At 56.5% G+C, this 14,951-nt stretch overlaps 5 protein-coding genes across 5 annotated transcripts in view; 3 read left to right on the top strand and 2 right to left on the bottom strand.

Annotated features, from left to right (window-relative positions):
* Nucleotides 1-2,170: 2,170 nt before the first annotated feature.
* On the top strand, nucleotides 2,171-6,490 carry PTSG_06737 (uncharacterized protein; the record flags this gene model as incomplete). Its single annotated transcript, XM_004992077.1, has 2 exons — nucleotides 2,171-2,326; nucleotides 2,351-6,490. The coding sequence occupies 2 exons, from the start codon at nucleotides 2,171-2,173 to the stop codon at nucleotides 6,488-6,490; spliced, it is 4,296 nt and encodes a 1,431-aa protein (XP_004992134.1).
* Nucleotides 6,491-7,028: 538 nt separating this feature from the next.
* On the bottom strand, nucleotides 7,029-8,168 carry PTSG_06736 (uncharacterized protein; the record flags this gene model as incomplete). The annotated part of the gene is made up of 4 exons (XM_004992076.1): nucleotides 7,029-7,141; nucleotides 7,524-7,606; nucleotides 7,783-7,883; nucleotides 8,118-8,168. 4 exons carry the CDS (start codon nucleotides 8,166-8,168, stop codon nucleotides 7,029-7,031), a joined length of 348 nt encoding a protein of 115 aa, XP_004992133.1.
* Nucleotides 8,169-8,206: 38 nt separating this feature from the next.
* Nucleotides 8,207-10,505, top strand: PTSG_06735 (uncharacterized protein). The gene is made up of 9 exons (XM_004992075.1): nucleotides 8,207-8,341; nucleotides 8,636-8,733; nucleotides 8,857-8,940; nucleotides 9,059-9,102; nucleotides 9,240-9,402; nucleotides 9,683-9,765; nucleotides 9,864-9,921; nucleotides 10,088-10,159; nucleotides 10,394-10,505. Exons 1-9 carry the CDS (start codon nucleotides 8,248-8,250, stop codon nucleotides 10,448-10,450), a joined length of 753 nt encoding a protein of 250 aa, XP_004992132.1. The 5' UTR covers nucleotides 8,207-8,247; the 3' UTR covers nucleotides 10,451-10,505.
* Nucleotides 10,506-10,573: 68 nt separating this feature from the next.
* PTSG_06734 (uncharacterized protein) lies at nucleotides 10,574-12,609 on the top strand. Its single transcript, XM_004992074.1, has 5 exons — nucleotides 10,574-10,891; nucleotides 11,145-11,295; nucleotides 11,518-11,618; nucleotides 11,975-12,047; nucleotides 12,247-12,609. Exons 1-5 carry the CDS (start codon nucleotides 10,724-10,726, stop codon nucleotides 12,348-12,350), a joined length of 597 nt encoding a protein of 198 aa, XP_004992131.1. The 5' UTR covers nucleotides 10,574-10,723; the 3' UTR covers nucleotides 12,351-12,609.
* PTSG_06733 (rac GTPase) overlaps nucleotides 12,573-14,951 on the bottom strand; it is a 3,327-nt gene continuing 948 nt past the window's right edge. Inside the window, exons 3-5 of the mRNA XM_004992073.1 lie at nucleotides 14,394-14,576; nucleotides 14,020-14,115; nucleotides 12,573-13,785 (exon numbers count right to left, since the gene is read on the bottom strand). Coding sequence (XP_004992130.1) covers nucleotides 13,594-13,785; nucleotides 14,020-14,115; nucleotides 14,394-14,576 — 471 coding nt within the window. The 3' untranslated portion in view covers nucleotides 12,573-13,593. The remainder of the gene's footprint in view (nucleotides 13,786-14,019; nucleotides 14,116-14,393; nucleotides 14,577-14,951) is intronic.

The raw sequence follows: 14,951 nt of genomic DNA, 5'->3' as shown, positions 1-14,951 counted from the left end.
CACACACACACACACACACACACACACACACACACACACACACACACACACACACACACACACACACACACACACACACACCCTCTCACCACCACCACCACCATCACCACCATCACGGCAGCGTGTACACGTACAAGGAGTCACGGAAGGAAGCGCGCGCCCGCCGCAGCCGCGAAGAGCGCCAGCGACTTCGGTGCGGCCTGGCCGGGTGGCTGTTGTTGCTCCTCCTTCCTTGTTTGGGGTTTCTCTTTCTTCCCCTTTGTGGCTGTGTTTGCGTGTGCGTGAACGTGACGCGTGGTACTGCTGACTGTTGACTGCTGCTGTTGTGATGTGCTGGTTGCGTGCGTTGACCTGATGTCCGTTGTCCGTTGTGAAGTTGTGTGTGTGTGTGTCTCACTCACACACACACACTCTCTTACTCACTCACTCACCCTCTACCACACACACACACACACACACACACACACACACACACACACACACACACACACACACACACACATACTCACACACACACAACCACGTGTGCAGTCGGGAGGAAAACTCTGCGCGCCGCGATGCGATTCGTCAAAAGTACAGTGAGTCATCAACCCCCTACCCGCTTGTATGTGCATCTGCCTGCTGCTGGGACACCCTTTCAACGCGGTTGCAACCCGCACCCTGTGCTGTGTCCACTCACACATAATGTGCACTCGTGTGCAACGTGCAGACTTGTTCGAGAACGACGACGACGATATGATGGCCTAAACTTCCAATCAAGCAGTGTGTGTGTGTATTGTTGTTGTGCGTGTGTATGTGTGTTTGCGTGGGTATCTTTTCGTTCTCCCTCACTGTTCTTCCTCCATCACTGTTCTTCCTTCACCACTGCTCTTCCTTCACCACTGCTCTTCCTTCCTCTTGCTTCCTCTTGCTTGCCTCTTCTGTCCACCAACACACACACACCCACACACAACAACACAACAACGAACAACAACAAACCGAGCCAAACACTCCACGCCACGTCATCATGTCGTGACTGGTTGGGCAAATGGTGGACACGGTGTCCGTTTCCAGAAAATAAATGCAAATCTTCCACAAATGTTCGACGCGAAAAGAACGACGGAGAAAAAAATTGCCAAGCAAGAAGCAGGCGAAGCACAAGCCACAGCAGCAGACACAACACACCCAACATTGCATTGCTTGTGCGTGTGCTGCGTGCCGGGGCTAGCTTGCACGTTCTCTCTTCCGTCGTCCCGCTATTTCTTTGTTTGGTTCGTGCACGCGCGTGTGTGTATTGTTCTTCTTCTGGCTTGCTTGCTGCTTTTTGCTTTGTCTGTTTGTCTTCCGTTGCATGTCCCTCCTTGTCCTGCGTGGCTTCGTGCGTCGGCGATCTTCGCCTTCCCCTTCTTCTTCTTTGTTGTTGTTTTTTGCGAAGCTGTGCTCTTTTTTTTTTTGGTTGCTTCGTGCAGGCTCTCACTTCCGCTCATCCAATTCCCACTTCTCCCCTCCACTTTACGCTTGCACCTGCCGTCTGCCACGCAGCGCTCGCAAGCACCTCACCAACCACTCCACCACCACGCGCCCTCTTGTTGTGGGTTGCTTTGTGGCCTCACATCATTTCACACCACCGCCGACGACATAATCTTTGGCAGCCGACCAGGTGGTCAGCCTTTCCCTTTCCCCATTTTCCTTCCCTTCCCTCGTCGCCCTCAAACATCCACAGAAGGGTGCACCTCCTCAAGAACGCTTTGTGTTTGCTGTCCGCACCTTTGACGTCTGGACCGCTCGTCCGACGACGCAGTGTGCCACCACAGCCACCACCACCACCACCACCACCACAGCCACACCGCACCGTGTTGCCGTTGTGACTTCATGCTGCGGTCGCTGTGAAGCACACACACACACACACACACACACACACACACACACACACACACACACACACACACACACACACACACACACACCACCACCACCACCACCACCACCACCACCACCACCAACAACAACAACAACAACAACAACAACAACAAGTAGCATCTACACCGCTGACTTTGTTGCTGTGTTGCCGCCCAACCAAGGCAGCCAACAACCAAGCAAAAAACACAAGCAAGCACCACAAACAAGCAACACATCCACCAAAGCCTCGCCAACCCCCCTCCCCCATCTTCCCACCGCGAACCAAGCAAGGATGAGCTTGTTCCAAGACCCTTCGCCACACTTTCTCCACCGACAGGGATGGGAGCGATGGGAGCGAGGCGCCGGCGGCGCACGCGCCCTGCCAAACATCGTGCAGCTGGCCTCAAGCAGCAACGGGCAGCTGGTGGCAGAGGTGCTTGGTGATCGCGTGCGCTTTGTGCACCCCGTGCAGGCCCGTGACAGCTACTGGCGCCACTCCTCCCCGCTCACGGGCGCAGCGCTCACCGCAGACGCCCGCTTTGCCGTTGTTACCGACGCCACCACGCTCTTCACCATCAGGGTGTCGCCCGAGTTCCAGTTCGCGCCAGAGGTCATCTGGTCGTGCAAGCGCCACCTCTCCACCATCACGAGCCTCACCATCAGCAGCACGGGCTCACGCGCCATCACCGCCGACACCAGCGGCACCATCGTGCTCTGGCACCTCGTCGACCGCACGTCTGTCGTCCTACAGCCGGCGTCCCTGCCGCACGAGGGGCCCATCGTCTCCGTCTGCATCGCCTCAAGCGTGCAGCTCGCCTTTTCGGCCAGCCAGCACGCCGTCGTTGCCCACGACTTGTCACGCATCTCGGACAACAGCAGCGGCGGCGGCGGCGGCAGCAACAACAACAACACAGCTACCACTGGCAACGCGACCACGCCCAAAGCCTTTGCTGATTCTCCAAGCAAAAGCGCAGCCATGGCCCTCTTGGCGCCAAGCACAACCATCCACCCACAACCACCAACGCCATCGTCAACATCGCAGCCACCACCACCACCAACGACCCGCCAGCCACAGCCACTCTTCACCCTGCTTGGCCAAGCAGTGAGGGGCTCACCCACACCATCACCGCCACAAACAGCAACAAACGCAACAGCAGCAAACGCGATGGCCACCTCGACCGACACGGCAGACACGGCGTCTCCAGTCATGACGACACGCGAGGTGACGGATGTGTTGTTCCCACACGCACAACGCAGCGACCTGCACATCACGCACGTGGACGTGACGGTGTGTGGCTCTGTCATGGCCGTTGCGGAGAAGAACACGGGCGTGCACGTTTTCCGACGCAGCGCCATCCCGGCCTCCTCAACAGCATGGCAGACAGCACCAACGCATCCCCTCACCGTGGTGGCACCCTCACCATCGCTGTCGCCGTCTGCATCTGTGCCATCATCGTCGTCGTCCATGCTCGCTGTTGGCGTGCGCAGCTTCTCGTACGCGCGTGTTCAAGTGATCAACCGGGAGCAGCACCGCATCAGTCACGACGTGGAGGACCTCCATCTCTCGCCGGATGGGGCCGCCGTCCTCATCACCCAGAAGAACCGAACCAACCTCGTCACGTGCACACCGCAACCACCCTCCTTCACACTCGTGGATGGCACTGGTGAGAGCGGTGATGGTCGTGGTCGCCGCAGTGGTCGTGGCAGTGTGGATGGTGGCTCGTCTCGTGGCCGCGGCGATGGGGGCAGTGACGATAAGGGCAGCGCCACGCCTGCCGGCGTCATCCAGATCCCAGCGCCATACACACGCACGAACAAGCTGACCAAGACAGGCAAGCGCATGCGCCAGCGGCTGTACCGCACCCGCTTCATTGACGGAGCGTCCATCATCCTCTCCCTCACCAAGGCCCAGACCGACTTCTACATGCTGCGCAGCGCACCCCATCTCGGCCACCGCCGCTTTGTGCCCACGGTCAGCGCATCGCCGTCGTCCTCGCACATCCACGCCGCCCGCCCGGGCTTTGAGGACCTCTGCGCCATCGTGGACGTCACGCCCGTGGCACCAGCACCACAACACGCGCCAGCGCATGCCGCGGCAGGACAGCAGGTGGCGCGGGTGGTGTTGACGGCTCCGTGTACGAACCGCACAACAACAACCCACATCCCAGTGGTGACGCGTGCAGCTGCCCCGGTGCTGCTCTCCCCAGATGGTGCCCGCGTTGCTGTCGTGCACACCAGCCACGTGGACGTGTATGCAACCACAACCACAACAACCGCAGCAAGCGCAGCAACACCATCAACACCATCAACATCGTCGTCGTCATCGTCATCGTCAAGCAGTCGCAAAGCACGCAGCTTTGGTCTCCCGGCTGTTGACGTGCAGCATGGCCCAGCCATGCATGCATGCATCCCATCACGCACTGGCAACGTCAACGGCAACTACAGAGATGGTGATGGCGGTGACGCGGTGCTGGTGGCTGCTGCCTTTGCAGTCGCCGACACCAATGACGAGGATGACAGTGGTGGTGATGCAATGGATGATGGTATGGATGTGATGGATGATGACGCAAGCAGCAGCGCACAGCAGCAACAACAACAACAACAGCAACAGCAACAACAGCAACAGCAGCACGATGGCGATGTGTTCATGTGCATGGCTGACAGCGCTGGTCGCTGCTGGGCCATGCGGGGCTGCAAGCATGATGGTGGTGATGGAGACGGTGGTGGTGACGACAATCACAGCGCCGGTCCGTTTGGAGCCGCACAGCAGACATTGTCGTTCGTGTGTGCGGTGGACACGCCGCCGTCGCATGTGGAGTGTACGACCCGGCTGCTGCTGGCGTGTGAGGAAGAGCGTGGCTGTGTCACCATCGCAGCGCTTGGTGGCACATGTGCACGCGCACCGCCGCTGGCACTGCAGCCTGTGCTTCCCGATCACCACCTCGACCGTGCTGGTGTTGTTGTTGATGATGATGGTGTCGATGATGATGGTGTCGATGGTGAGGATGCTGGTGGGGCGAGGATGAGGAAGTTCCACGCATCAATTCTACCGACCACCGCCGATGTTGTGGCGCAGGGTGCGATGGAAGAAGATGCAAGGCGAGGACTGATGGGCGTTTTGTTTCAGAGCACCATGCGCGGGTTTTCGTACTGCAGCATCAACGCATGCCATGGCAGCACGCCCCACGCGCACACCATGCTGGACGTTGTTGACGACGCCACCATTGTCAGCCGCCGTGACGCTGCCTTTGGTGGTGTTGCTGGCGGTGAAGGTGATGACGTGGATGCGATGGATGATTCGAGCGAGGACGAATACGATGAGGAGGATGATGTCGTTGCTCAACTTCATGGCAGCGCACTCAATGACGATGACGATGATGAATCTGAGGACGAGGACCGCGAGCAGGACAATCATCACCGCAACCGTTCAGGCATTCCGACCTCAGACCCACAACACCACATGCACCACATGCACCCGACACCCGCTACCTTCCACAGCCGCAAGTCCCCCTCCCTCACAAGCGCCACCACCATGACCACCAGCATCAGCACGACCACCACCGCACCCAGCCTTGCGGTGGGCTCGCTGCTGTGCCACCACGAACTGACGCGGGCGGAGCAGCGACTGCTTGCATATCCGCCGGTGCTGTCGCCATGTGGCCGCTTCGTCGCCGCGCTCTTCCGCGCACCCAGTGGCAGCCACGATCGCGACAATGGCGATGACGATGACGGTGATGGTGATGAGGGCGGTGGCAGTGGTGGTGTTGGCAGTGGTGGTGGTGGTGGTGATGGCATGGATCACGGTGACGATGTGACCTCACCACCATCGACATCACCACCATCGACACAGCCGGCCCGCGCCCGGGCAGCGCTGCTGCGTGTGTATCACGTGGACAGCGGCTGGCGCGCGCGTGTTCTGCAGGACTTCCACCTCCCACCGGCCGACGTGACGGGCGTGTCACTGGCGGTGCTGCGCGCATCTGTGCGCGAACGGGACCTGATGGTGCTGCTCAACACGACAACGGGCGTGCAGTTCCTGCGCTGCATTGTTTCTGTTCCACAGCAGCCGGCCACCGACACCGACGAGGCCGCCACCGCCGTGCACCAGCGAGCGCTGCGGCAGGTGTGGCGAACACGCACCCATCGTCACCATCGTCATCATCGTGGCCAACAAGAGCCAGAGCTCCATCGCGGTGGCCTTGTTGCGGCGACAGCAAAGGATGCGATGCTGATGAAGATGAAGATGAAGATGAAGATGATGATGGCGACAGCCACCGCTGGTGACGATGATGATGATGGAAGGGAGGACGCGACCACAGCCACGCAGATGCGCGTGGTTGGTGTCGACAAGTCCATGCTCACACCGCCAACAGCGACGACACCAACAACAACGACGGCGCCAATGACGGGGCAAGATGGGATGGAGGTTGAGATGGAGCCTGGGATGGACCCGCAGCAGCTCATGAAGCAGGTGGCGGCATTGCACATGAGACCTTCACCCACGGCCAACGCAGCTGTCACCACGACATCAGCCGTGTCGTTCCTGCCGCCTTCTGCATCATCATCCTCGCCCCCGCGCGCACCTCAGCACTACCCATCGCAACAAGAGTAGCCGATCTGTGTGTGCGTGTGTGCATGTGCATGTGCATGTGCATGTGCATGCGTGCGCGTGTGTTTGAGCTACGCACTACCCCGCCCTGGTTGCTCGCTTGTACGTGTGCGCACGTGCACCTTTGTTGGACATGCTTCCATGATGTTGATCCACACACCAAATGGCGTTCGCTGTTGTGTCGTGGCGCCCATGCGCAAGTCACATCACATGTTCACGTGTTGACGTGCACTGTTGTCCATACCAGCCGTCTCTTGGCATGCTTGCTTGCTGGCTTCTCTGCCCCCCCCCCTTCCTTGCCTCTTCTTGACCTCGGTCACTTGTACTATTGCTCAGATCTCCACTTTTAGTTTCGTTGCATTTCCCACTTGCTCATCCCATCTTCAATACAAGGCCGTTTATTGGCGTTCACCTATCGATATCATGTGTACACGGTGCGCAGAGGGATGTGGTGTGTGTGTGTGTGTGTGTGTGTGTGTGTGTGTGTGTGTGTGTGTGTGTGTGTGTGTGTGTGTGTGTTGGGGTTGCAGTGCGAAAAGGTCTAGGAGCTAACGAAGGTGTCCGTGTTGTTCCACTTGTTGACTGTGGAACAATGGAACCGCTTCATATTCCCGCAGTATAAGCAGGTCACAATAACGTGCTTCTCGCGACGAGCTGAAAAAACGCGTGTGTTTGTGTTGTTGGACACAGGAAGACAGTGATGCAGAAACCAGCACGTGAGCGAAAACATCAATGAATTTCAACGGCAGTAGAGTGACTGTTTGATTGATGACACCTGTATCCAAAGTCAAGCACGGGGAGAGAGAGAGAGAGAGAGAGAGAGAGAGAGAGAGAGAGAGAGAGAGAGAGAGAGAGAGAGAGAGAGAGAGCACAGGCACAGACACACTCACACACACACACACACACACATTCACACACACACACACACGCACGCACACACACACACACACACACACACACACACACACACACACACACACACACACACACACACACACACACACACACACACACACACACACAAACTGTCACTTACGGGCTGTGCGGACACGAGCCGTGACACCGGGTCGGAGCAACGTGGAGCACTTCTTGCAGATGGACCGTTTCATGCTCTTGTGCCTGGCAGGGTGTTGGCAAGGGCGCGAAAAGGGCAAACCACGTGCGTGTGAACCCACAGCAATGCAGCGGAGGACAACCGCAAACAACGCCCTCAACCGGACGTGGGCAACAGCACGAACCGTTGAGTCACCTCCGTCCTCACACACACACAAATACACACACATGCACACACTTACAAGCGAAGCACTTTCTTCTGGGCAATTTGCGTGGCATGTGTGGTGTAGAAGCGAGAGAGCTCTTTCGACTGCGGGAACTTTGACAGGGCAAGCGCAGACGCCTTGGATGCAGCGAGGCAGTGTGTGAGAGGTAGTGTGTGAGCAGTGGTGTGTGAGCAGTGGTGTGTGAGCAACAGTGGTTACACTTACACCAGTGTCAGGGTCAGCTGGGAAGCGGTTATGTCCAGGCAGCCATTGTAGTGTGCATTGATGTGTTGTGCCGCGAACTCAATCACACATACGCACGCACGCACGCACGCACATTCACACACACACAGACACACACACTCACTCACCTGCATGAGGAAGTTGATGCGAGCAAACGCATCCGAGTTCTTCGCCGCCATAACCGCCGATAAGTGGCAATATTTTCCACTATTTTTCACAACTTTGAGTGCCACACACCGCAGCAACGAGCGAGAGGAGATGACAAAGATGGATGGAGCTGGTGGAGTGGTGGAGGATGACATGATGTTCTTTGCCTTGCTGGGTCTGGCCGTCCTCGGCATCTTGGCAGTCGGTACGGCACTCTGTGATGTGTGTGTCTGTGTGTGTGTGCATGTCTGTCTGTGGTGTGTCTGCGATGTGTGTCTGTGTGTGTCTGTGTGTGCCTGTGTGCGTGCGTGTCTGTCTGTGTGTGTGTATCTGTTCCTGTGCGAGCGCACGTGTGTCGATTTCCCCCACATCTGTTTCTCTGCCCCACTCTCCCTCTATCTCCCCACCTCTGCTTGTCCCTGTGTGCTCCGCTTGTAAGTCTGAGCAAGCAGTGCCGTGTTTGCATGCCCTCACATGTGCGTGCCTTGTTCCATTCCAGTGGTGGTGTTCCTGTTGCGAGGAAAAGCAAAGGCAAAGCGAGATACTGTCCTGCTTGTGGGTCCCCTTGGCACGGGAAAAACAACGCTGTTTTCCCTGGTGCGTCCACAGCGTTGTCGTCTGGGTTTGATGGGTGCCACAGGTTGTGTTGTAGGCCGGTTTGTCTTCATGTGTCTTTGCATCGCATTGCTCATCTTTGCGTCCCAATCACAACGACTGCAGCTCACGACGGGGCAAGCAATGCCGACCCAGACATCGCTGAAGCCGAACGAGGCTGCATTGGAGCTCGACACCTCCATCAACCAGGTGCGCGCAGTGTGTGTTGTCACAGCAAACCGTCGCGTACGCATACAGGGGGGGGAGCATGCTATTGGAACCAACCTCACACACCTCATGACTTCCTTCCGCCTTGTCTGCTCTGCAGTCGCTCAAGGTGAAGGACATCCCAGGCCACGAGCGACTTCGAGGGTGAGCACATGCACCGTGCGTGTGTTTGGCGTTTGAAGTGCTTTTGGCTCTTCAATTTCACAATGTCATGTGTGCACGCGCACTCACCGACTGTGCCGCGTGTGCCTGCGCTGGTGCTGCCACAATCCCATGGGCAGCACATATCTTGGGGAGTCTGCGGCGTCCTGTGCGGCGTGTGTGTATGTGCTTGACTCGTCCACAGTGCTGCGTGGCGCCCGCCCCGTGGCCGAGTTTCTCTACGATGTGCTTGCAAGCAAAGACATGAAGGCCATGCCGGTTCTTGTCCTCTGCAACAAGCAGGTTCGTTTTGAGTGTCTGTCTTGTGTGTGCGTGTGTGCATGTGTGTGCATGTGTGTGCATGTGTGTGTGTGTGCGCGTGTGTACGTACATGTGCGTGTGCGTGTGTGTGTGTGTGTGTGTATGTGTGCATGTGTGTGTGTGCGTGCATGTGTGCACATGCGTGTGTACGTACATATGTGTGTGTGCCCATCCGTATGCGTACGCACGTGTTCTATGACAAGAGCTGTACAATATCTCGTTCCTCCAGCAGTGCTCACCTCAAGTCTGTGTTGATATGCAGGATGTGGTGACGGCGCCGCGAAAGGTTGAGCGCATTGTGCAGAAACTGCAGAACGAATTCACACAAATCAGACAGACCAGAAGGTAGCCAACCGGCGCACACGCTTGTGCATACACACAGATGGGACTTGCTTCTGTTCGTTGCTCATCCACACCCCTTGCTCGCATGGTCATGGCAAAAGTGCTGATGTGGCTGGTCTGGACGAAGCAGAGGGCGCAGCAGTCTTTCTTGGCTCAAAGGTGTGCTGTTTGTTTGTTTGTTTGTGTGTGTGTGTGTGTGTGTGTGTGTGTGTGTGTGTGCGTATTTAAATGTAGTCGTGCGCTCATCCCCACTGCCTATCGTCACTGCTTCCACACCACCACCACCACCACTATCATCACCATCACCATCACCACGACTCGGCAGGATGCGGAGGAGTTTGAGTTTTCGCAACTGCCCAACAGGATTGACTTTGAACTTACCTCCCTCAAGGACCAGGTGCGCTCTCATGCCATTTGCGCGTGCGTGTGTGTATCTGTGTGTGTGCGTGTGCCTGTGTGTGTGCCTGTGTGTGTGACGTCTTTGTCTCCTTGTCTTCTTGTCTTCTTGCTTCTTGTCTTCTTGCTTCTTGTCTTCTTGTCTTCTTGTGCATGACACATGTTATGTTTCCTGATCCTCATCCACTGTCCCCCCCCCCCACACACACACACTGTCTCTCTCTCCCTCCTGCAGGGCGAGGCGGGGGCCAAGCTTGTCAAGGACTGGGTTGCCCGTACCCTCTCCAAGTGATCTTGACACGTGTGTGTGTGTGTGTGTGTGTGTGTGTGTGTGTGTGTGTGTGTGTGTGTGTGTGTGTGTGTGTGTGTGTGTGTGTGTGGTTGCTTGTTAGTGGGTGTCATACGCTGTTCTCCTCCCCAGTTCTCTCGTTCCCCCAATCTCTCCATCAACGCACGATGCCTGTCGTAAACACAGGAACAAGTTGTGATTCAATCAAGCAGCAAGCAAGAGACAAACAAACAAACAACCCACCATCACCACAACCACCGCCACACACCGCCAGCCATGTCGGAGCCAAAGGGCCTCAGTGCCGTGCAGGACGCCACTCAGGGAAGCAAAGAGAACGAGGAGCTTGCCTTGGAGCAACTGAGGAAAGCAGAGGTGTTCAAGAATGCCGGCAACGAGGCGCTGAAGGCGGGCGACATGAAGAAGGCCTTGCGGTCATATCATATGGTGCGCGCCTTTTCGTGTGTGTGTGTGTGTGTGTGTGTGTGTGTGTGTGTGTGTGTGTGTGTGTGTGTGTGTGTGTGTCGATGAGGGAATGTGTCGACGAGGCAGTGCATATGTGTGTGTATGTGTGTCTGCCTGCTCGCCTGTCTGACTGCATGGCTGTCTGCGCGCTTCCCTGCATTCGTGCCCATGTTCTCGCCATGCTATCGCTCATCACATGCTTGTGCGTGGCATGGTGCATGCCTTCGACCTGCAGGCACACTTGCACACACGGCTGGCCGTGAAGGCGACAACCCCCATACAAAGGAAGCGGAGTGAGGACGACTTTGAAGAGCGAAGCGCTCGGATGTCGCCTTTGCAGAAGAAAGTGTGTGCTGCACACGTCCCTGTTGTCAACAACCTCTCAGGTGCGACCACCGCCAATGCCCTGGCCCTGCCTTGCTCTCGTGCACCACATTCTTGTTACACAGGCGAACGACAGTGCCGCAGCTTTGGCCTTGTGGCTCCCGCCGCTCTCTTCTTCATAGTCAAGCCTCTTTAGCGCCACTCTGCAGCATCAGCTGGTGCGCTTCCCTCTTCAAGCACTGCTCACGCTGTGGTTTTGACATGCCTTGCATATCCCCTGCTAGTGTGCCATCTGAAGAAGGGCAACTGGGCCCGCGTGATTGAGCTCTGCACCGAAGTGTTGGACTTTGAAGACAACGCCAAAGCATTCATGCGTCGCGCCAAGGTGCGCGGTGTCTGTGTGTCTCTGTGTCTCTGTGTCTCTGTGTCTCTGTGTCTGTGTGTGTGTGTGTGTGTGTGTGTGTGTGTGTATGTGTGTGTGTGTGTCTGTCTGTCTGTCTGTGTGCGTGTCTGTCTGTCTGCCTGGCTGGCTGCCTGTCTGTCTGTGCATGTGTCTGTCCCCCTCCCTCGCTAGCTGCCTGACTGTCTGTTCATGCAATGGTATGTGTGCTTGCGTGCGGTTTGATCCCATTCCACATGCTCCTTCGCTGCCCCCTCCCCCCACAATGTTCACGTCCACCACCCCGTTGACTTTCATCGACACCGTGATGCACGGGAATGTCCCATAATTGCCGTGCTCAGGCGTACTACCACCTGAACAAGCAGCTGCTGTGCCGTCGCGACCTGGACCACGCCATGACACTCTCCCCAGATGGTACGCGGATTTACACACACACACACACACACACACACACACACACACACACACACACACACACACACACACACACGCATACTGACACACACTCACTCACTCACTCACACACACGCATACTGACACACACTGTCTCACACATTCACACACACACACGCACTCTCTCGCTCACACGCACTCACTCACTCTCTCAACCCAGACCCTGGCCTTGCTGAGTTGGACAAGAAGCTGAAACAAAGGGAGGTGGATTCGGCGAGGAAAGGCAACAAGGCCCTTGCAAACAACCTCAAAGCCATGTTCTGACCACCACCACCCGTGTTGCTGATCAATACCTGCCTATCTGCCTGCCTATCCGTCTGTATGCCTGCCCTTTGATGTGTCACGAGTGCTTCCATGTTTCTTTGTCGCTTGCCAGCATCGTGTACGGCGTTGCAGTTTCAGCCCTCCATTTGTTGACTGCGCTTCCTGCCCTTCTCCGCACACACGCACACCCACCATCGCGTCTCGCTTGCTGCAACCGACCAGTGACAGATAAACGCTTTTTTTAAAGAGTTGAGCTCGACACACACACACGCACACACGCACACGCGCGCACACATGCACACGCACGCACGTTCACCTGTACACGCACGTGCTCCCAGCAACACAGTGCCAAACAACGACGACAACAACAACAACAACAACAACAACACACGACGCACATGTGTTCACACGAGATGAAAGGTGATCACGGTGGGCTAACCAAGCAAGCAGGAACAAAAGGGGAAAGGGGGAACAGACACGATGTGTGGGAACCATGGGTCACATGCATGAACACACACGCACACACGCACACTTGAGAGACAAATCATCACAATCAACCACACACGCAACGAGCACAGCCGTGCAGTGAAAAGAGAAAGCGACACTTCACACGCACGCCAGAGAGGGCAGTAAGCAAAAGGGACAAATGTGACATACGCATCACACGCACACGCAAAGCGTGGCGAGCAACGCGCAAGACACAGCTCAAGCACAAACAAAAAGACGTCAAGCCATACAGAAAAGGAAACAGGGGGAAGGGGGGGGCAAAGGGGAAACCAGCAATTTGGGAAAGATGGACACACAAGGAGAGAGCTGACACAAGGAAAGACACCCATCCTGACAACTAAAGACAACAACGAAGAACACACACTGAGAGTGCACACGCGAAATCAAACACACGCAGCAATAGCATCGACATTGCAAGCGCCGCAACGAAAGCGAGTTATGATGAATGAACGAACATCCAGGCAAACTTGCCACGCTGGGTCACTCGCCGCACCGCACCAGCAATGCGCAGGTAACTGAAACTGGTGGTGGTGTTGCTGTCGCTGCCGTTGTCGTGGTTGGAGCATCACGCGGAAGCTGCACATCTTCACATCTGGTGGGACGTTGTTGCTGTCGCTGTTGGGAGAAGATGGGAGACGAGACGGGTAGAGACAACGGACGGGCGATAAAAGGCACGACGGAATTCCAAGACGATACGAACACGGTGGAGGAGGTGCAACACTTGTGGTTGGAGGGTTTAGAGGAGCATGCACTTGCGGCCCTTGGTGTCGACCTGTGGCTCGAGTGCAGCCAGGATTGCCTCGTCAAACACGTTCTTCAGGCCCTTCTGCGTCAGCGCAGAGCACTCCACATACTTGACTGCCCGCGTGTCGCGCGCAAGCTTCTCGCCCATCTCAACCGACACAACCTTCTGTTTGCTCTTCTGGAGCTGCGATTTGTTTGAGGGGGGAAGGGCAGTGGTGGTGCGGTGGTGCAGTGGTGGGGTGAGATTGGTTTGAGATTGGTTTGCGAGCAAGAGCGTGTGCATGAGCGTATACAAGGAGGACAACGGGGCAAATACTGACAATGACAATGACATAAATGGCAACAGAGAATGAAAGAGCATGCGTGACAACAGCAAGAAGCCCAGATAAGAGCCATGGGTGTTGGTGTGTGGTCTCACCTTGAGGATGGTTTGCTCGTCGTCACGGAGATCAATCTGCGTGCCGACGAGGAGGAACGGCGTCTTGGGGCAGTGATGTTGGATCTCCGGCACCCACTGCACACGCAGCCGCAGATAGAGACAGTGTGTGTGCGAGTGAGAGTGAGAGTGAGAGCGAGTGAGTAAGAGTGAGAGCGAGTGAGTAAGAGTGAGTGCGAGTGAGAGTGAGTGAGACAAACAAACACACACGGAGGGTGGGGTCGGTGAGGTGACGTGGTGAGGTGGTGGCACCAACCAAAACCAAAACAAAAAGGGGGGGGGGCAAAGTGCAACAATCACTCCCATCACAAAACACACACGCACACGCACACGCACACGCACACGCACACACACACCTTCTCCTTGACGTTCTCAAACGAGGATGTGGAAACGACGGAGAAGCAGACAAGGAAGACGTCCGTCTGCGGGTAGGAGAGCGGCCTGAGGCGGTCGTAATCCTCCTGACCAGCTGTGTCAAAAAGACCGAGTGTGTACGGCTCGCCGCCAATCATGACCGTGACAGCATAGTTGTCGAACACCTAACGGCGGAATCGGGAGACAGAGAAGAAGAGGGGCAAAACACACAAGCAAAGGCACGCGTGAGTGTGTGTGTGTGAGTGTGTGGGTGTGTGGGTGTGGGTGTGTGAGGGGAAAAAGGGTGTACGAGTGCATGACTGGCGACAATCAACACCAGTCAACAACAGACACACACGCACACACACAGGGAAGAAAGACTCATACCGTCTGGTGACCACTCCCACACTCCCACACTCCCACACTCCCACACTCCCTCAACGCACACATCGCCACGTTCCCTTGTTCTTTCTTCACACCAACGGCACCACCAAAAGCGACACCTCCCTCAACGCACCCCTCCACGAGCACGGCAATACCTATCGATCATCGTTCACACC

This window comes from Salpingoeca rosetta, assembly GCF_000188695.1.
Source record: "Salpingoeca rosetta unplaced genomic scaffold supercont1.17, whole genome shotgun sequence".
Lineage (NCBI taxonomy): Eukaryota > Choanoflagellata > Craspedida > Salpingoecidae > Salpingoeca > Salpingoeca rosetta.
The sequence above is the reverse complement of the archived record's forward strand: the minus strand, read 5'-3'. Positions and strand labels throughout refer to the sequence as shown.

What these genes read in the sequence shown, in the direction of transcription:
- PTSG_06734 (XM_004992074.1), top strand. Translation starts at nt 10,724, where the DNA reads ATGTCGGAGCCAAAGGGCCTCAGTGCCGTGCAGGACGCCACTCAGGGA. An exon ending in CCTTGCGGTCATATCATATG is followed by an intron (nt 10,892 to 11,144) that starts GTGCGCGCCTTT and finishes TTCGACCTGCAG; the next exon opens with GCACACTTGCACACACGGCT. An exon ending in TGTTGTCAACAACCTCTCAG is followed by an intron (nt 11,296 to 11,517) that starts GTGCGACCACCG and finishes ATCCCCTGCTAG; the next exon opens with TGTGCCATCTGAAGAAGGGC.
- PTSG_06735 (XM_004992075.1), top strand. Translation starts at nt 8,248, where the DNA reads ATGACAAAGATGGATGGAGCTGGTGGAGTGGTGGAGGATGACATGATG. An exon ending in CCTCGGCATCTTGGCAGTCG is followed by an intron (nt 8,342 to 8,635) that starts GTACGGCACTCT and finishes GTTCCATTCCAG; the next exon opens with TGGTGGTGTTCCTGTTGCGA. An exon ending in CAAATCAGACAGACCAGAAG is followed by an intron (nt 9,766 to 9,863) that starts GTAGCCAACCGG and finishes TCATGGCAAAAG; the next exon opens with TGCTGATGTGGCTGGTCTGG.